This window comes from Diprion similis, chromosome 12 (assembly GCF_021155765.1).
Source record: "Diprion similis isolate iyDipSimi1 chromosome 12, iyDipSimi1.1, whole genome shotgun sequence".
NCBI classification, from domain to species: Eukaryota; Metazoa; Arthropoda; class Insecta; order Hymenoptera; family Diprionidae; genus Diprion; species Diprion similis.
Window position 1 is genome coordinate 14,095,000 of NC_060116.1, and position 19,279 is coordinate 14,114,278.

At 40.4% G+C, this 19,279-nt stretch overlaps 6 protein-coding genes across 8 annotated transcripts; 2 read left to right on the plus strand and 4 right to left on the minus strand.

The window, feature by feature from the left end:
• The first annotated feature begins 1,758 nt into the window (after positions 1–1,758).
• Positions 1,759–4,113, plus strand: LOC124413160 (zinc finger protein 2 homolog). The gene is made up of 3 exons (XM_046893548.1): positions 1,759–1,948; positions 2,038–2,163; positions 2,435–4,113. Exons 1-3 carry the CDS (start codon positions 1,796–1,798, stop codon positions 4,010–4,012), a joined length of 1,857 nt encoding a protein of 618 aa, XP_046749504.1. The 5' UTR covers positions 1,759–1,795; the 3' UTR covers positions 4,013–4,113.
• Positions 3,576–9,321, minus strand: LOC124413161 (ornithine aminotransferase, mitochondrial-like). Of its 3 annotated transcripts, none has more exons than XM_046893551.1 (6): positions 8,586–9,321; positions 7,733–8,037; positions 6,626–6,826; positions 5,983–6,208; positions 5,143–5,307; positions 3,576–3,664 (listed from the first exon to the last, which is right to left on the minus strand). In XM_046893551.1, exons 1-5 carry the CDS (start codon positions 8,959–8,961, stop codon positions 5,144–5,146), a joined length of 1,272 nt encoding a protein of 423 aa, XP_046749507.1. In that variant the 5' UTR covers positions 8,962–9,321; the 3' UTR covers positions 3,576–3,664; position 5,143. The 3 variants fall into 3 exon arrangements, with proteins under 3 accessions (XP_046749507.1, XP_046749506.1, XP_046749505.1); XM_046893550.1 differs by lacking the exon at positions 3,576–3,664 and adding an exon at positions 4,167–4,687; XM_046893549.1 differs by lacking the exon at positions 3,576–3,664 and adding an exon at positions 4,167–4,834.
• Positions 9,322–10,025: 704 nt separating this feature from the next.
• On the minus strand, positions 10,026–13,013 carry LOC124413140 (ornithine aminotransferase, mitochondrial). Its single transcript, XM_046893517.1, has 5 exons — positions 12,791–13,013; positions 11,947–12,324; positions 10,971–11,301; positions 10,443–10,869; positions 10,026–10,338 (listed from the first exon to the last, which is right to left on the minus strand). Exons 2-5 carry the CDS (start codon positions 12,315–12,317, stop codon positions 10,172–10,174), a joined length of 1,296 nt encoding a protein of 431 aa, XP_046749473.1. The 5' UTR covers positions 12,318–12,324; positions 12,791–13,013; the 3' UTR covers positions 10,026–10,171.
• Positions 13,014–15,392: 2,379 nt separating this feature from the next.
• On the plus strand, positions 15,393–16,953 carry LOC124413592 (cell division cycle-associated protein 7-like). The gene is made up of 3 exons (XM_046894294.1): positions 15,393–15,636; positions 15,726–16,445; positions 16,583–16,953. The coding sequence occupies exons 1-3, from the start codon at positions 15,577–15,579 to the stop codon at positions 16,739–16,741; spliced, it is 939 nt and encodes a 312-aa protein (XP_046750250.1). The 5' UTR covers positions 15,393–15,576; the 3' UTR covers positions 16,742–16,953.
• Positions 16,950–18,596, minus strand: LOC124413591 (probable methyltransferase-like protein 25). Its single transcript, XM_046894293.1, has 4 exons — positions 18,003–18,596; positions 17,562–17,916; positions 17,390–17,487; positions 16,950–17,293 (listed from the first exon to the last, which is right to left on the minus strand). Exons 1-4 carry the CDS (start codon positions 18,594–18,596, stop codon positions 17,060–17,062), a joined length of 1,281 nt encoding a protein of 426 aa, XP_046750249.1. The 3' UTR covers positions 16,950–17,059.
• Positions 18,597–18,641: 45 nt separating this feature from the next.
• On the minus strand, positions 18,642–19,240 carry LOC124413593. Its single transcript, XM_046894296.1, has one exon. It carries the CDS (start codon positions 19,044–19,046, stop codon positions 18,642–18,644), a length of 405 nt encoding a protein of 134 aa, XP_046750252.1. The 5' UTR covers positions 19,047–19,240.
• Positions 19,241–19,279: the final 39 nt, after the last annotated feature.

Genomic DNA, 19,279 nt, shown 5'->3' on the forward strand with positions numbered 1-19,279 from the left:
CAAAATGGATATTCAGTTCACCTTTTTAGCTACATAAGTGGACACTTTTTCTCTGCGCCCCCGCACGGAAAACGATTTGATGGGACGAAAAGATACGGTTTAGGTGCTTTTGTAATTCCTGCAGAGGTGCTTAATATTAGCCAATTAGCCTAACGAGGTCACGCTTCTGACTGTACCTGTACGTGATATTTTCAAGAGTCATTTTAAACACTAATTTGTCAGGCAGGAAACGTCACCCTTGAACCTGCGTATAACGGAGAAAAAGCTCATGTTTAGCAAACTGGGACGAGTGCCTGCATCGGGATTTTCTTCACTCCGAGACGACGATACGTTGAACAGTTTGAACTCAATGAAGAATGGATTTTGGGGGAAATCCTGTTACAATACCGTGTCGCCCGTTTAATTTCGCCATCATCGCGAATCCCGGATTTCTCTAACAAAGTTTATCCCGCTGCCTAGCAGTCGAGAAGGGATCCTCGCATTTCGCTGAGAAACTTTTAGGGAGTAATTTAAATTTGGCAACGATACGCGATAATCACTTTTTGGCCCAGGCTATTAATTTCAATTTCGCTAACGAAGAGCGAATATATATATATGAAAACAAAATGTATATTCGTAGGTAGGTGTACGTATTAAGAAATTCCTATACCCTCTTATCCAGAACCCATAATTATATTATAAATAGAATTGAAAATTAATACATGTTAATTGTAATACGTGCTCGCATTTCATACCTTGCGCGTTAATATAATGAGAAATGGCTACAGGATATACGATATACGGTCATAATTTCGCAAGAGCCGATTCTAGACGATGCGGGTAAATTAATACTCGTACAAGGAAAATTCGTTCCGCCTAAAGATATGCAGCAACGCGTTCGTCTTTTAGTGGGGTATACAGAACACGAAACGATTTCTTTTTTTCAGTCAATTTAACGTTCAGCTTTTACATGCAAAACGTCAGTCTGCCCTGGAACAGAATAAGAGCTTTTCTTTTTGTATATTTTATTTTCACGTCATGTCTCGTAGTACATTTTCTACATGGATATCGCAAACTGTGATCGACGTAGGAAACTTCTCTGTTTTTCGTGCCAGTTCTGATTGTGAGCTTTCTTTCCCCCCCAACCGCTGTGCCTCGCCGACACGCTCGACCTTCTCTCTTCCCCTCCCTCATGGGAATAAACGCGAAAATGAAATATTGGATTTTCCGCCCCTGCACAATGGAGACACGAACACACTGCATACGCCGCGTATTATTGGAGCCTGTTTATTTATTTATCAGTTGATGAATAGACGCTTTGGCTGACAGGTAATTGACGTGTCGAGTTTTTCTAAAGGGATTTTTTAATTTCCTTTGCCCACTAATTGAATTACATTCAGCCCGAAAACGAGCGTTGCAAAAAGCCTGCTGTAATTAGTAACTACACGAAACGACGTACTACATACATACCTGCTGTTTTATCCCACCTCTTGCATTAATTATCATTCAAAATTATAACGCCACTACAAAGCCTGCATAGCTGATATTGTGACAGACGATAAAACATGAGAAATAAAATTTTATACTAGTTTATTATACGAAGAAAATTTTATAGAAATCGAATATTATCAACTAAAGTCTAAATTAACACGCAGTTGTAAATCTTGATATTACACATTTCAAAGGCACAGAAATTACCGCGCTCGCCGAATGGCGGCGCCACTTTACCCGAGCCGATATAGCAGACGGAAAAACAAAAATCGATCGCTGGGACGCGCCGGCTAAGGTAAACGTCAAATTGGCAAAAGCATCAGCGATGTTTATCGTCACGAAAGAGATTGACAGCGAGAATATTAGCAAATTATGTCGCACGTGCCTCAGAGAAGACGGGGAGAAAATGGTCTGCCTATTCGTCGGGCCGGCCGGCTCGTCCCTCGCTGCAAAACTGCGATCACTGTCCTGCTTGGAGGTTATGATCCCATGCTTTTCTTTCCTATTTTGACAAGCTGCTCAAAATGCGCTCGAATTTGTAACACAATCTGTAAATCGTGATTGAAGGTATGGCAAGGTGATGGTCTACCAGAGAAAATGTGCGATCGGTGCGTTACCAGGGCTGAATCTGCGCTGCTCTATAGGGAACAATGTCGCGCTGCGGATATTGCGCTTAGACAAGCCGCCGATAAGGTATCGATCAAGAAAAATTGAGGAATTCTTCATTAACGATGTACAAATATGTACAGCATCCAAAAGCTGAAGATGCTTGTCTCTTGAAGAATATAAGACAACGACATAGATTTTCCAAGCAAAAGCATATTTATCCAGTTTACAAAAGCCTTACAAATCCATATGCTGTATTAGCAAATTGCATAACGATCCAGCAACTATTTAACAATGTCGTTGCAACCTAATCTTCGTCATTTTCTTAATGTTTCTAATCCATAAATTTGTAACGCAGGTGTCAGGATTAACATCATACTCGACAGTAGCTGGCTGCAAGTTGTATCAACAGAACCAGGGTTACATGCCAAATGAAACTTATCGCAAGATATTGAAATGCCTCGAATGCAGCGCAGTTTTTGTAAATTACGAAGAGTTGTGCGCGCACAATAGACTGCACGTCTCTTCAGTCCACAACACGACCCCAGTGCAGCACATGCACATAGTCGAGCCTCGGAATACATATTTCAACATGAATAATTTGAATGGTAATTTGGCTGCAGACGATGAAAACGGTGTGTCATCTATACTGAGGTCCAACTTAATGCATGTGACACAAGTCAACGACGAGGAACCGAGTAGAGCAGCGTGCGCCTTGCATTGTTCGCTTTGTAATCACACATTCACAAACAGGACCCAATTAATCAGTCACAACTTTACTCACAGCTCCGACAACATCGATATGTCTTCTGGCGATAATACAAACATAGAAGTTAGCGAAGATTCGAACCAAATAGCACAGAACTTGAGCTACGATAGAACGGTGAATCAAACGGCTGACAATTCGATACAGAATTTATCCTTCTCCAGGCAGGTTGTAGACAGTTCTAGGAAACTTGGGAATGTCGATTTTTCCAGCAGTGAACCTCTCGTCGATGTACAGGAGAACACAGAGCAAGTGGGGAACTCATCGATGCGCGGATCTTTTCAATGTCTTGATGCTGCAACGATTCCACTTCCTGAAAATCTTGTATTTTCCGGTAAAGTATCTGAAAACGAGACAGTGAACGCGATGCCTAAGTATAAAAAGCACAAATGCCTTCTGTGCCCAAAGTCCTTTGCACAGAAGTCAAAATTGTTGACTCATCAGTTGTCTCACACCGGTGTGAGACCCTTCAAGTGCTCGATATGTGACAAAGCTTACACCTCCAAAAGCAAATTGAACGCCCATGTGAGATTGCATACAAAGACGAACGTGCATGTGTGCACAATATGTAGCAAACCATTTGCTTTTGCTTCTTATCTGGAGGATCATTTGAGGAGTCACAAATTTGGTACGGAAAAGGTGAACCCTGAAAAGGCAGGTCCGTTTGAGTGCAACGTCTGCAAGAAGAAGTTTCGTTTCCTCAAAAACTTCAAGGCTCACTTACGGCTGCATACGGGTGAAAATTTAGTCCAGTGCGAGTATTGCGACAAGCGTTTCAGTCAGAAGTACAACTTGAAAGTACATCTGGAATCGCACAAAGATCTGAAAGCACATAAGTGCGAATTTTGCGAAAAAAGCTTCAATCAACACGGTAACTTGGTCGAGCATTTGAGAATCCACAAAAAACTTAAGCCTTACAAGTGCGATTTATGTAGCAAATCCTTCTCGCAGTCGAGTCACCTGAAAAATCATAAAGCATCCCACAACTCCGAAAGAGATCATTCTTGCAGATTATGCGGGAAGAAATTTAAACTGTCTAGTCATCTCAAGAGGCATTTGGACCTGCACAGTGGTAGGAAATCATTCAAGTGTGGTGAGTGCAATCAGATGTTTTCCCAAGCGTTCAGTCTAAAGAGACACTTGAAGAGACACGCCGAGACCCATAGCTGAACTCCACGAAAAGACTAGTAAATATAACGCGACTGTTTTACCGAATCAATCGAATACTGTGATTAATATATATATATACATACGCAAGCTGTGGCAATATATCTATATATGATCTTTTTATTTGCATTATTTTTAATTGTACGTGAATATGTAATTACGGAAGTTACGTATGTATCCCGTTTGGCATATTTGTAAAGTATTGATTGTTATTAAGTCAGTCTCTTTGGAGATTCGAATATTTTATGTTGATTCATATTATAAACAACCTGCCAGCATATCTTGTAATTATTGTTAATTTCATACACGTATAATTTGAATAGTCATGCTCGTCGTCTTTAGTCATTGTTTCGAAACGATTGAAACTTTAATTGAACGCTGCATTTCTTATCAAAGAGAATGTATTAATAACTATACGCGCTTCGCGTAATATTATATACTTGATTCGCGAAGTGTTGTGTAAATATTAAACTCAATCAACCAACGACGAGAATAAACGTTGATTACTGATAACAGTATCGATATATATTTTTCACCCCTTTAAATTTATGACTTTAATTACTTATAATATAGTATCTACTGTACGATTGCATGTAGTTCGACGACGTGATGTATGCGCGTGTCGCGTTATCGTCGACGACAGTGTTTGAAATTTCTTTATTTTTCTGACGTAAATGCCTAAAAGAGCGTAAAATAAACTGATGAAACTTTCGTCTTCGGTTGACAGTCGATTTCTGGTACTCACTGTAGGTTTGACATCGAAATTGTGTGTTACATTAAAAGGCACGACGAAAATATTGACTCCGGAATCTACCATGTATTTTCCTGATTGTTGAGGAAGAAAAAAAATATGGTCAAGTAAACGTCGTAGATATGTTATTTGCTCATTCAAGTAATTGGAAAGCGATAAAGTGAATAAAAATAAGAGAAGGCGATATAAGAAAAAAAGAAATACGTACACCGAGTATTTTTCCGATCGTAATGTATAAATATAGACACAGGCTGATAATATCTATGTTAAACGGAGTAATAAAATTCCATAAAGTAAACTTATAAGTTTGAAGAATTCCGTGGAATAGACGCAGTTAAGCCGTGTACAATCACGTCGTACATTTTTCTGGATAGCAACTTACGTTAATAACTGAGTAAGGTGGTCGTCAGAATGTGGATTCCTTCTCTTAATTGATCCTCAGTTATCGTCAGAGGAGGTGATATTCGAATTATTTGTCCATGCGCTGGCCTGCTCAACAATCCAGCATCTCTGAGCCTCAAGCAGATGTCCCATCCGTCGGCGATCTCTGTAAATTTATTAATTAATTAGATATAATTATACAAGATTGAAAAATGTTAGACGATTCTAACTATACACAAACCGCGGAAAGCTGAGGGAAACAATTAATCACGCGTGGTAAAAATGATAAAATTACTATAATTACGTGATTAAAATTTCGCCCGCACGCGGTGATATTATGTATTCCTAATAGTTAATCTTAATCTTCTTCCCGCGGATAAGATTGATCGACTCGGTTATTTGCGCGTACAACACACGTTAATTCTAATTCTGGTCGCGTTGGTATAGGAGGGAGGGTTCGAACCCAGTCTAACACTTGGTTCTTCCGAAAGATTTAATTTCCATCAGAGAATGAATCACGATAGATTGCATTGGCTCGAGTGCGAACATCTGCCGATTAGTCAGAGGTCCACCAATTTCGAGGGTGTGCAGGGATTTCCGCAGGATCACCGGCTGGGCTGCGTGATATCGGAGAAGAAGACGCGAAAATGCATTGCCAACTTGAAACTGTCCTGCTCGACGAAGCGTGTATAAGCGGAAAAATTACAGGCCTCTATGGGTATAATAATAACGCACTACGCTTGTGGATGTGTATTTTCCGCGCCGCTGGAGAAAGAAGAAGCGCGTAAAAGTTTTTTTTTTTTTTTAAGGGGTGGAGGATGGTTTATTAAGTATGACGCACCCTTGTTGACCAAAACCCCAGCGAGCAGCCCTCGGCCTCGAATTTCCGTGGCGATGTCTTTGGGCAATTTTTCCAGCTCCACCCTCAAGATTTTCCCCAAATTCTTGGCGTTCTCCGCGAGCTTTTCCTCCTCTAGAATTTTCACAGCCTCCAGGGCAACGGCAGCGCCGATTGGACTTCCGGCAAAAGTACTTCCGTGCGATCCGGTCTCGAGTCCAAAGACGATCTGGAAATGGTTGAATACATCAAGGAAAAGAATTATTATCCTATCCCACAGATACGTTGATCCCCATTTTCCTAGTGTTCGTGTATAATGTTAACAACATCCCTTCACGCGCATATAAATAAAGAAATCTTGTGCCAACTTTCTTTCGCCTTAACACGGATATAAATTCATATTCAAGAAAGTATATAAACGTAACAGTCAAACACGTATATACAGGCATGTCAGAACAAACGCATGTTTATGTTTCACCTCCTTTTACAATAACTGCCTGTAAACTGCGGTAAGGAGAAAAGAATTTAAATCACCAAATGCGACCCCAAATTGCGAATATTAGTCCCGTTCGAAAAAAGAAAAAAAAAACAGAAATATTCTTCAAATAATGACGTTTGCCGATATTAATAGGACAAAATCGAGCACCTCCTCATCGGCCAGAACACCGGATACCGGATACATTCCACCGGACAGGGCTTTTCCCAGAATTAGAATATCCGGGCGTTGTTTCTCGTGATCGACTGCCAGTCTGTCGCCGGTCCTTCCAAGTCCTGTTTGAACCTCGTCAGCAATCCACAGAATATTGTATTTTGTGCAGAGTTCTCTGACACCGCGTAAATATCCGTCCTGCGGGATAATACAGATAACATATCTTTAAGATGTAACTTATTTATCTTTCAGCAAGATAGCGTGCAGTAAACAATATATTTCAACAGGGATTACTTTTTCACAAACAACGCAATCTGCAAGCTCTAAAGTATAATAAATTCGTTTTTTATTTTTTTTATTTTCATAAAAATTTTCATTCCTTGACACGGCAACGACTTTATACTGAATTTTATCAGAGCCTTGTGGACGGTGAAGAAGAGGGGATATAAAATTTCGTCGGAGTACCTTGTGGGGAATTGTTTTGTATATATAGGTATAACACGTGGGAATAAATGTTTCAATGGCATTAAAAGTTGGGACTCGCGATGCAGAACGTCGTTGATAATAAGTTTGGATTGACAGCTATGAGACACCTCTATATACACACACCAGACCATAAATATAATCCCTATGGACAGGGGAGCGTAGCCGTCAAACCAATTTACAAATCGTTTGAAACACTCCCCCTTTATAATACCGGCGACCGCACGATACATTGTTCCAAAAATCTTCAGCTACACGTTACTTTCCCCAATGATGACGAACACAAATTCAACATCCTTACGCTATTTATTAGAATAATAAATCTGAGGAAATTTGGAATGGCAATTCCACTAGCAATGTGAAGTTTGCTGAATATTGTCAAAAAATTTAGCAAGCAAGATTAGCTCAGAGTAATCGGATCAAAACCACGAGATTTGAATAATTTTGAACGTTCTAATTAAAAATCCTGTTCTCAAATTGTTAATATTTTAGCTTATTATATATTTTTTTTTTTTGAATTTTTAAACGACTTTCTCACTCTTTCAAACTTTTGATTCGATATTTTTTCACCGATAAACACGAAATATTTAAATGGAAGGACAAAAGCGAGACGCAGCTCACCGTCGGAACGACGACACCAGCTTCACCTTGGATCGGCTCCATCATAAACGCACAGATATTCGGATCCGCTTCGAATTTCGACTCGAGAGCTTTCAAGTCATTGTAAGGCACAGTATCGAACAGCGGCATGTAGGGACCAAAGTCCGTGAAACAGTTCGGATCGGTAGACGACGAAACTGCGGCTAATGATCTGCCCCAAAAGTTACCTTTTGCGAACAGTATCGACGCCCTGTTGCTGGGTACCTTCTTCGTTCTGTAAGCCCATCGTCTCGCCATCTTCAACGCCGTGTCTCCGGCCTCGACTCCTGCATTGATAAAACAATTTTTTTTCAGCAACTTGCAAGCTGCACATTTATTTTAAATTCAAAATATCATTCTCGAGCGTTTCACTGACAAGGAAGGTATCCCAGGTAGATCTCTCCGATTTAATTTCGTTTGTAATATGTTATAGTAGACTAAAAACTAAGCGAAAAGTACTTTTTTTATCTGCCAATAAACACTTTAAGGGAGTGAAACCGGTCCTCCAAAATAAGGCATGTCAAGGGATGATTTGGCAGTTTTTTTTTAAATGAGGCAAATACATTTCTCATTTCTCGTTATGACGAAACTTTTCCAGTTGGAACGGTTAAAAAATATCATGTTTTTTTGGATGAAACTGCCAAATCGTCCCTTGACATGCCTTACTTTGGAGGGTGGTTTCACCCCCTTAAAGTGTTTAATGGCTGTTAAAAAAAATACGTGTCGCTTAGATTTTAGTCTACTATAACATATTACAAAAGAAATTAAATCGTAGAGATCGACCCGGGATACCTTCCTTGTGAGAGTTCTTCCGAATATCCGTTCGATTCTTTACCTGTATTCATTGGGACGAAACGGTCCCAGCCAAAAAGATTGGTCAAATACTCGGACAGGGCACCCAAGGGTTCAGTGTAGTACGCCCTGGAGGTGTGAGTGAGTTTCTCGGCCTGATCCTGCATCGTTTTTACGAGTCGAGGGTGGCAGTGTCCTTGATTGACGGCCGCAAAACCGGCCAAGAAGTCGAGGTACTTTTTACCCTCGACATCCCAGAGGAAGGCGCCTTGTCCTCGTGTCAGAACGACCGGAAGTGGCTTAAAGTGTCGACCCCCGAACCGATCGTCCCGATCGATGATCTCCTGGGCAGTCAATAAACGCTTGACTTCCGGCTTCTGAACGATGGAAGCTACTCTCTGCCTTATCGGAGTTTGCATTCTTTTTCTAGCAGAAGAGGAATGAAAAAATGATCAATCTTCCCGTGGGTGCAATTTCTCCTTTATATACAGGTATTCAACTTCGGGTGGATAAAGTTCCGGCAGAAACTTTCTTCGACACTGTGTTACTTAAGGGGAGGAAAATCACATCCAGAAAAGAGGGACGAGAATAACTTCTAAACAGCTCCGAGTAACGCGAGTTTCTGTTAATCTTTGATGAAGCTGGAGGCTGGACGCGTTAATTTATACCACCGATGTGATAGCCGGCCTATCTTTAGGATTATACGACTGCACCAACATCGCACAATATTTGCAAACGATAAGAGAGTTGCAACGTTGTGCCAACTATCTTGTTGTATTCATTTCGAGTGACGTATCTTAGATATATGTATGTACTGTGTATAAAAACAGAATTTTTTATATCTCGAATTGGGAAAACTGCAGATAATTCTATATTTATGTATTGCCCTCTAGACGATTAACGTTGTTGTCACTTGACAGGCGCCACAATTGTTGATAGCACTCGTTCTCAGTTCAGTAAATGATAGGCAGCTTGAAAACACTGGGGATAAAATGTTATGGTTGTGAGTAAACATGCGTGTGTACTGTGTAGTTACTTTGAAGTGAATTTTTACTCTCTTGTAAATGAGACTAAAGTCGACGGATAATTTGATCAGTCAAGTATTGTTTTTTCACCATCGTATTACCGATCATCATTTATGTTTCTCAATGTGATAATAATGCACCAACTGTGAAATTTACTTTTTAAAAAATATGTATATCACAAAAAGTAAAATAATGAACCAAATCTATGGAACGTTTGCACAGTTTGTACACATGAACTTTATATAAATTTGACAATAAAATCTCGGAATCATTCTCGAGACTTTCATGCGTGATATAATATACTTTAAATACAACTATTATACAATTTGAAAATGTACAATTTTCAATTTTTTCGAGCAAGTCTTTCAGGATTCATATTTATATCGATAATATCTTATAAGTGGAGGTGAGATATCACACGAAATATTGAGCCGTCAATGCCGACCGCAGTACAAAAATTATTATGAAAATGTAGTATTTCATTAATATAAAACCAACATACATACATATACATAATGTACCTACATTTGCATGAATTGAATAAGTTAAATATTATAATTCAGTCGTTCAGGCGAGTATATATTGTATAATAGTCGAAGTTGTATTATTTCTGATATTGTTTGATCACTTTGGATATAATACCGATCGACTCCTCGAGTTGTTCTTCGTTTATAACCAGTGGCGGAGCCAGCCTGATTATTTGACGATGTGTGGGTTTGGCGAGAAGGCCTTCATCCCGGAATTTCAAGCAAATCTCCATCGCGTCGTATCCTGCAGGATAAAAAATAATTACATCAAATGCGTAATCGTATTATTCGAGTATGAGAATTTTTTAAGTAATCGCATCCACCGTTTCGTGGCTGACATTAAATTACCATCTGCGACAACGATCGCGTTGAGTAGCCCCTTCCCGCGGACCAGCTTGACGATTTCTTTCGGCAGCTGGCCCAGCTTCTTTCTCAGTATTTCGCCGAGCCTCTGCGCGTTTTCGGCTAGTTTTTCATCCTCCAGGACACGAAGCGCAGCCATGGCGATCCTACAACCCAAAGGATTACCGCCGTAGGTCGATCCGTGCTCGCCGGGCTTAATAGTGAGCATTACTTGGTCGTCGGCGAGAACTCCGGACACCGGGTAAAATCCCCCGGACAAGGCTTTGCCCAAGATAACGATGTCCGGTCGCACTCCCTCGTGATCGACCGCCAATCGTTTGCCGGTCCTCGCCAGTCCGGTCTGAACCTCGTCGGCGATCCAGAGCACGTTGTGTTTCGTGCAAAGTTCCCTGACACTCTTCAGGTAGCCTTCCTGCGAATAAACAAGAGCACGGTGATAGACCGCGGTCGCCTTATTGTTAATCCACGCTGCAAATTGGCAGTGATCAACGCAGACCGTTGAAGGATCTTCACCTGGGGAACGACGACACCAGCCTCCCCCTGGATCGGCTCCACCATGAAAGCGCACACGTTGGGATCGGCTAGGGCCTCGTCCAGAGCCTTCAGGTCGTCGTAGGGGATGACCTGGAACCCAGGCATGTAGGGGCCGAATCCTTTGTAGCTTGTAGGGTCCGTGCTTGACGAGATCGCGCTCATGGTCCTGCCCCAAAAGTTCCCCTCGGCGAATACGATCTTCGCTGAATTCTCGGGAATTCCTTTGCTGGAGTAACCCCATTTCCGGGCCAACTTGCAGGCTGTCTCTCCACCCTCCACTCCCGTGTTCATTGGCAACCATTTGTCGTAGCTGGCAAGCAGGAGAAAAACGTGTTTATCAACCCTGTTCCTTAGTTATTACGGTCAAACTAGTAGCGCCAGCAAAGCACTGATCGAATTCTCCGATTGATAATTGGATTCTCGAGATACCCGGGCAGATAATCAGCTCGTGTTCATAACCCGTACAATATTGCATGATAAAGAGAGATGTAGTAATAACACGTTTCGTCGTCAAGTAAGATAAGACTGACGTATAATAATCCAAACAGATATAGTTTAGAGCAGGAATCTGCAACTGATATACAATATACATATACACATACACATGTACATGTACATGTGATGAAAAAATTAATATAGGTAGTTACTATTTTCGCAATATTTGAAAATATTGCAATTGCTGTACAACTTGCCGATCTCACGTCACTAAGACGAACTCCTACTAACGATAAAACATCGAGTGGGGTGATTCGATTCACCGAATATACCCACACATACCGGGACTATCCGCACATACGAATATCTAAATTATTACCGCGAGTGCCTATCACAGTCGGGCACGTGCTATGACCATATTGAAAATTCATTATACACGCGCCGGCAAGCTGCTTATCAAACGCTTCATATTATCCGATTATCGATGTAGAAAAACGGGAAACTCTTGCGGAATCATTACCCGAACAGGCTCGTGATGTATTCCTCAAATTCACCCAACGCGTCTGAGTAAAATGCGCGAGATGTGAGGGTCAGAGTTTTCGCCTGGTCGACCATCGCCTTGTAGATCTTGGGGTGACAGTGTCCCTGATTGACGGCTGAATAGGCGCTCAGAAAATCGTAATATCGTTTCCCTTCGACGTCCCACATGCAGACCCCTTCCGCCTTCGTAAGGGCGACGGGCAACGGGGCGTAGTTGTGGGCCCCGTGCTTGGATTCTCGAGTGAAAACCTCCTGCGAACTAAGGCCCCTCGAATACTGCTGGAGACAATTTTTTCTCCCATTTTGCTGACTACCGAAGGTCCGCAGGGCGAATCTGGCCAGGGGTCTCATACTTTTTCTGTATTTATAAAAAAGAAAGATATCGGCAGTTAGAAATTATATTATACGGGAAACATAATAACGGATTCGAATTGCTAAATATTCATTTACGAGCCAACAGCGTCTTGCATTCGTGCTATAATAATAATTAGCAGCAACTTGAAGTCTGCAGTTAACACTTGAGTAAATTTATATTGCAAATATAACAATACAATTTATATTTATAAGTATAGGTATGCTGTGATACTGACTTGTGTGATATAAAAGAAAAACACAACGGACATAATATCCGGGCAGGTTTAATTAAAACTTGACGAGCTCTTGAAATATTCCGTCGTTTAAAAATTAAAATTATCACTGTATGAAAAACACGGTGATTAATTACGGTGCAACGGATATTAGCACGGCGTGGATTGTAATTTATTCAATTTATCCATGTTTCGAGTGATTGAATGTTACATCGTTAATATAGATTAGATACTCACCGTCGGTATAAAGTCTTGCAGGGATGGAGTGTAGAGACGTTTTGACGAACCAAACTGCATGCGAACACAACCAAACGTTATACTCCACCTGCCGAAATGAAACTGAGAGTCGTGCGGTGGCGAACGCACGTTATATGGTCCAAGAACCTCCGGGGTCTCGCTATAATAATGATGGAAGTGGAAAAGCACGGCAGCTGCCTAGATATGATCGAATACTACTGTTCTCCGCATCCCCTGTATATTAGGATATTTTTTGTAAAATAAGCCCGCCAAGGTTGAATTTTTATTATACCAATGCTGAAATCTTGCCTCGTAGCTCATTGCGGCAGCACGTCGCGATTGCAATTCAAAGTTTAACTCATTTCCCTTCCCAATTCGTATGAACTGCACGATTATTTTGTATATATATATATTCGACGGTATTACTGGTCGTGTAGAAAGTTTAGGCGCAGGGGAAATTGCAGATTCTGGATACAGAGAGAACGGGAGCGAAAACAGAGGAAAGATAGACAAAGAACGGCGAGAAATTGCTATTAATAAATTATATTATACAGTGTATATTGTACACTGATTATACGGAGAGTGACAATTCAATATAAGTACACATAAATATTATTCTCTGCAATACAATCCCAGTGACGGAGAAAAACCGGACTGGGAAATTAAAGCAGAGAGAATTATTACGTAGCGCGTAATCGTTATCAACGATCATTTACCGATAGCGTAACCCCTCGGATATACTATTTCGATATCACGATATGATGAAAACGTTGCGTGGCGCGGGTCAGTGACGCTTTATGGTTAACGGAAAATTCCATTTATTGCCGCCCGACCATCATTTGCGAACTTTAACCTACGGGAGTAACTTATATAAATCTAATTGTAGCTCTGTCGACTAATTTCTGTAGTCGAAGTATATATAAATGACCTTTAAGATCGACAGAATTTTAAACTTTGTATAAAACACACAATTATGTCGACTCTGCCGCAGTGTAATGTGCAGTCCGTTGTGCGCTGCTGTTTATTCATGCACTAATTATATCTGGCCTATTACCATCAATATTGGCTCTGTCTGTACTTTGATTCACACCTATGTACACAGCGTGTGAAATGAAAATGCGATAAAAGCTGGTCTCTTCGTCGAAAACAACTAATACGTGATTGTAAATAAAGAGAGAAATTTCATCTCTTTGAAATGATCAGCTGTGAATTATCATTCGCGATTATCATAATCGTATGAATTTGCGTATACTATGTAGAATTTCTTGAAGCGCTTCTGCATGATGCATGCGATAAACTGTTACAGTCAACTTACACTGAAATCAATTCAATTTTTTTTTTCATGTCACGAACAGTTTCGAAGCAATATAATAACGAAGTGACGAAGAAGGCGAGATTATGGTGCTATAAATAACCGCGTAAATATGTGTGTAACTAATCATTCCAATGGAGCGAACAAATTGATCGTAAGTGGAGTTTAAATTCTTGCACAACACGTGTCATCCAAATTCCACACATGAGAATCAATAGATCGCGTCAATGCAGTAAGTTTTAGTCGTCCCGGAAATCTCGAGTCATATTGACTAATCGATAACGTTTTTCACTTTATCAGTACATGTATAGGTATGAGTTCTTAACAAAAGAATTCGGTAGCGGTTCCCTGATATATTTTAATTATACCTATATACCTTTATTGCAGGTATCTATGTAATAGACAAAGTAATACCGATGGATATACATCGTGGAGATATTACACATAATAGCGATTCTCAGCTGACGTGAGAATGTGAGAGAATTATCGTATGAAAATTACCGATATAATGTTACGTGCTCAAAACGTGATGTATATAACTAAAGTTAGCGACCAATAGCACTATAATGTTGATTTCAAAAGGCCAGCGAGGCTGAACGATTAAGAATTCGTTGAATTCCATCAGAATATGTATAATTCTTCGATAAAATCGTATTAAGCGCAGAGTGATACTTGATTCGAAAGGAGTTCGCGACATTCGGCTACTAACCGTGACCGGTTCAGCTTCGCAACTTGATTTTAAACCCGTCCGTATAAAAATCTGCGAAGCAACTGCATGTTATGTGAAAAGAGAAAAAAGATGCAAAAGATTCGATCGGGATTCCGAAATAGGAATTATTCCACGTATGCCCGCGGTACTTATAATTTCTCATCAGTTATTGAAATAGACGTTATAATATTATAATAATAATACAATTTTGAATACCTGCAGCAGGATGGGGAGACTTGGAGAGGAATGAAAGGGCGAATTTTCATGTCGACATGAACATGATCGGCTCGAATGTTGCAGCTGCTACGAATTTCACGGGGGCTTGTATCGATCGGGCATCGGGAAATGTATCGCTGTATTCATGTGTTACGCTCCACACGCTCGTTGTCGAAACTCGGCGAAAATTATTTACAGATATTTAGATATTTCGGGTGTTCCGAATGAAGATAAAAGTTCGCATCAACTGTTGCTAATAAAATTATTCTTGACCTATCCCTTGACCTACGCTGCCTTGAAGTTACAACGGTTAGAAATTTCTGGTGTCAATGTCAGACGCATTTCTTTTGTTTTTCTCGATTCTCTTCCTTCCAACCGTATCGCGCATGCGTCAACGTTCGCGCCAAATTATAGTCACTTGTGGACGCTGTGATCAAACCTGTTGTATATTTGGAGTTAGGCTTTTAATTTAGACACTTGCAAAGATTATATTACTGTTGGTTTTATCATTTTCTTGTACTGTTCGGAATTGAATACTGCAAGCGAAAAATGGAAGAAGACGATTACGATGCTATTCGTCAGAAAAATATCGCCGAAAGAGACGCATTCGTAAGTAAAACGTTTCTAACCTCTAATGCTTAGGTCGATAAGACGCCGGTTATGTATCGAATGACGAAAATCAACTTGTTTTTTCGCAGTTTGCAGAGTTCTTCCAGGACTTGAAAAAAGATACGGCTGATTTAAAGCCGCTGGACATATCGCGGCGGAGAAGTTTGGAAGATTCTGACGACGGGGTGGAGATCGATGAGCCGCCAAAGAAAAGACGTAAACCGAATGCAAAGAGGACTGAGCGTTGGGGCAAAGGGAAAGTACAACTTGAATTTCGTAGGAAGTACAACACACGTAACAGTGCTAAGAAGAATGTCTCTGGCTCCAATTCGGACGATACAGACGAGGTGGAAGATAGTGATAAAAAGAGAAAAGGTCCGAGACTCAAGGTCCTCTTTCCTTGGGCTATACCTTTTGAACGAGAGATCAGTTTAATGAGACTAGATTTATATGGCGACGAAGATGAGGAGAATGACGACGAATCTTTAGCCTCGACTTCGGAAGATGAGGAAGAGGATGTACGGAAGAAACGAGTATTCCATAAAGTACTCAAGTCTGAGTACGATCCGGACAGCATACCTTCTCCCGATGAAATTACTGAGGAACAGTTGTTGAATATTGCCGATAGAAGTTCGGGGAAAACTTACTGCAAAGTAAACGGGACCAGCTGCCATCAGTGCAGGCAAAAAACTTTGGACACCAAAACCGTGTGCAGATCTGGAGAATGCATAGGAGTGAGGGGTCAATTTTGCGGGCCTTGCTTGCGGGGTAGATATGGGGAAGATGCGGCTGTTGCATTGAAGGATCCTGTAAGATTCCAAACATTGTATTCAATACCCACTAGACAATCTCTACTCATTGAAACCTTCTTAAAGCTGCCACAAAGCAAAGCACTTATCTTCCGCAAAGGTATTCTAAATTTCTTTTCTCTTTTCGTTTATTTTAGAATTGGGTTTGTCCACCTTGTCGAGGTCTGTGCAATTGCAGCATTTGTAGAACGCGAAATGGTCAAAGACCAACTGGAATTCTGGCTCCTGTTGTACAGGAAGAAGGATTTTCCTCAGTTATGGATTACTTGGAGTCTGCCAAAACTGAAGAGTTCTAGTCACTTGCATGACCAGTATTCATAGGAATATGTACAATATTAAGATTATAGACAAACTCTCGACTGTGAAATGTTAACTATTATTTCAATAATTTGCCATTTGCTACTTAAATCAAAGTTACTCTACGTTATAAGATCTTTATAGAATTGTTGTATTGCAGTTTAGATAAGAATGACGAAGTTCATTGCTAAATATAAGTATTTCTAGTAATTTGCAATTTTTATTTTTTCTTCATACTTGTATAAATATAAGTTATCAATGTTTACATCTTCAAACATCTATTCAATAGAAGGATAAAATGGCATGTAAGAAATTCATTACTTTATGGCAATTATTCCATAACACCTCGGGGATATCAAGGGATCAAATAGTCGCACCAGAGCAAAGTTTGAGCAAATATTACTTTCCTCTAAATAAATAATTCTGTCCAATAGAATCGCAGATTCGACAACGGATCCAAGTTGAATTCTCAAGGTTTGAAAAAGTTCCATTTTTGCCTTGAAACTTTCATGGGAACAGTACAATTCTTCAATGATATTGTCGGCAGGAATCTGAAAAGTGGCCATGTATCATATTCAGTTTCAGTGTTCTGTATGGTAAAATTTTCCAATTTAATTGCCACTGGTCGAGTGAGCAAAAAATGTCACCTCTTTCGGATCCAACCCAATTTTCTTCAATGCCCACTTGGCGTAAGTTACGAAATTGTCCAATGGCGCACCTCGTCCCACTTTAACATCCTCCATGCCTAATAAAAATTCTTAAAATTACTTGTACAGATACTTTCAAAGAAAATTATGTCTAGGAGATAATTTTTCTAACCCAGTGAATGAAGGAGGACTTGAAAAACTGCTCTGTAGTGAAGTGTTGGTGATAGGGAATGCTCATTTTGGCACGAACGCTGAACCGACTGCTGCGCAAGCATTTTGGCATTTTTGGAAACGTTCAGCTTCCCGCTGAGTGAGGTCTCGGCTAAATGGTAACAACACGTGACTAAACAGAGAGATTTTATGCAATCAGTTTTTAAAAATGCCTTTATAACCGAATGACCCAAAGAACCACAAGTATGGAGGCCTGTTAGCGTTAAGTTTTGACTCAAACTCCAGGTAGGAAAATGTTTCTCTGCTAATTCTGCAAACTCTGTACATTCATCTATGCGCTGTGCCAAGTGATGGACCTGCAAAAAGAGTGGTTCAGTTGACATATTCTGAATACATCAATCAGTTAAAGTACAAGTCGGAGCTTGAAGTCCAAAAATCGTACCAAATGAGAACTTTGGTTGGGTTTTTTCCTTAATATGTTTTGTCTTCTGATAGCACCTCTGTGAGCGATGTCCGATGAATCTATGGCTAAGACAGGAATTTTGTATTTCTTCGAAATATGCTGAGAAAGATAGCCTTTTCCTGCTCCAGCGTCAATAACAGCGCTTGAATGAATTTTGGCCAAAGATGAAGTGATTCTGGCAACAATATCCACTTCATAGGATTTTTTCTCATTCATAAATTCAAGTCTACCTTTGTGATTCTTCGACTTCAAATTCTCTACATCGATTCCCCATTCCGAGAAAAGGTCTGGTATGTTTCTGAGATCGTATACCAAGTTACATTTGTCCAAAGACAGCGCATCAATAAGTTTGTAGAACTTATACAGCTCTGGTGTAGCGGATTCTTGGCCATACCAATGAGCGTCAATGATTGGATTGGAAATCAGTGTTTCTAGCTCGTTTCGCAGTGATTCTGGTAAGCACTGATCCCACAAATTTTCAGTTATGAAATCGACAAGATGAGAATCTACCAAAGATTGATATGTAGCTAAAACTTTGGCTACCTTCTCCAAGTGCTCACTAAACAAAGACATTTTCAACTTCAAAGTTGAAACTAGTGTTGATACTTGCAACACATGTTAAAAATCGAGTTTTTCTTGTTCAGGATAAGTAAATTTGATCTTTGCCAGTGAGCAGATGCGGCTGTACTTTAGCTTTATGTCCTCAAGCAGTTTAAGTATGTCGATCGAGTCCGAGTTGTGTTTCGGGAAGTTTTCTATATCGCTTTGCAATTTATTTGCCAAGTCAATAACTTTTTCAGGAAACAAATTGGCTTTGAGGTTATACTCCAAAACCCCGCTGTAAAATCCCAGCTGCGCTGCCACCTGACTTGCTCTGTGATACCCCAAGTGGTAAGGCTCTGACATTTGAGTCCTGCCGGCTCTGTAGCCTTCCGCAAACCCAGTTTTTTCCGCTATTTCTTCGCCGAAGAGTATATCGTCAAACGCCTCATTTATATCCACGTCTTCATTCACCGCAGACATTTTGAAAGTTCACAGTGAACTTAGCCGCAGGCTATTCCAGCGAGGCGGGAGCATTCCAGTTATTCGAGAACAAGAGATCGCGGCCGTAGTGAGAGATCGCAGAGATGAGACGTTCGCGTGGAATACATATTCAGTGTCTGATACTTCGCTCGTGATCAAACGGCTGTGACCGATAATTGTCTCCACTAACTGAAATACTTCGCTGTACTTTTTTTTGAGGATAGTATTGGAGA

What these genes read in the sequence shown, in the direction of transcription:
- LOC124413160 (XM_046893548.1), top strand. Translation starts at nt 1,796, where the DNA reads ATGTTTATCGTCACGAAAGAGATTGACAGCGAGAATATTAGCAAATTA. An exon ending in GATCACTGTCCTGCTTGGAG is followed by an intron (nt 1,949 to 2,037) that starts GTTATGATCCCA and finishes TCGTGATTGAAG; the next exon opens with GTATGGCAAGGTGATGGTCT. An exon ending in TTAGACAAGCCGCCGATAAG is followed by an intron (nt 2,164 to 2,434) that starts GTATCGATCAAG and finishes TTTGTAACGCAG; the next exon opens with GTGTCAGGATTAACATCATA.
- LOC124413161 (XM_046893551.1), bottom strand. Translation starts at nt 8,961, where the DNA reads ATGCAAACTCCGATAAGGCAGAGAGTAGCTTCCATCGTTCAGAAGCCG. An exon ending in CTGGTGTCGTCGTTCCGACG is followed by an intron (nt 6,827 to 7,732) that starts GTGAGCTGCGTC and finishes ATTATCCCGCAG; the next exon opens with GACGGATATTTACGCGGTGT. An exon ending in TGGGGTTTTGGTCAACAAGG is followed by an intron (nt 5,308 to 5,982) that starts GTGCGTCATACT and finishes ATAAATTTACAG; the next exon opens with AGATCGCCGACGGATGGGAC.
- LOC124413140 (XM_046893517.1), bottom strand. Translation starts at nt 12,317, where the DNA reads ATGAGACCCCTGGCCAGATTCGCCCTGCGGACCTTCGGTAGTCAGCAA. An exon ending in TACATCACGAGCCTGTTCGG is followed by an intron (nt 11,302 to 11,946) that starts GTAATGATTCCG and finishes CCTGCTTGCCAG; the next exon opens with CTACGACAAATGGTTGCCAA. An exon ending in CTGGTGTCGTCGTTCCCCAG is followed by an intron (nt 10,870 to 10,970) that starts GTGAAGATCCTT and finishes GTTTATTCGCAG; the next exon opens with GAAGGCTACCTGAAGAGTGT.
- LOC124413592 (XM_046894294.1), top strand. Translation starts at nt 15,577, where the DNA reads ATGGAAGAAGACGATTACGATGCTATTCGTCAGAAAAATATCGCCGAA. An exon ending in TCGCCGAAAGAGACGCATTC is followed by an intron (nt 15,637 to 15,725) that starts GTAAGTAAAACG and finishes GTTTTTTCGCAG; the next exon opens with TTTGCAGAGTTCTTCCAGGA. An exon ending in CTGTTGCATTGAAGGATCCT is followed by an intron (nt 16,446 to 16,582) that starts GTAAGATTCCAA and finishes CGTTTATTTTAG; the next exon opens with AATTGGGTTTGTCCACCTTG.
- LOC124413591 (XM_046894293.1), bottom strand. Translation starts at nt 18,596, where the DNA reads ATGTCTTTGTTTAGTGAGCACTTGGAGAAGGTAGCCAAAGTTTTAGCT. An exon ending in CCAACCAAAGTTCTCATTTG is followed by an intron (nt 17,917 to 18,002) that starts GTACGATTTTTG and finishes CTCTTTTTGCAG; the next exon opens with GTCCATCACTTGGCACAGCG. An exon ending in TTGGGTTGGATCCGAAAGAG is followed by an intron (nt 17,294 to 17,389) that starts GTGACATTTTTT and finishes GCCACTTTTCAG; the next exon opens with ATTCCTGCCGACAATATCAT.
- LOC124413593 (XM_046894296.1), bottom strand. Translation starts at nt 19,046, where the DNA reads ATGTCTGCGGTGAATGAAGACGTGGATATAAATGAGGCGTTTGACGAT.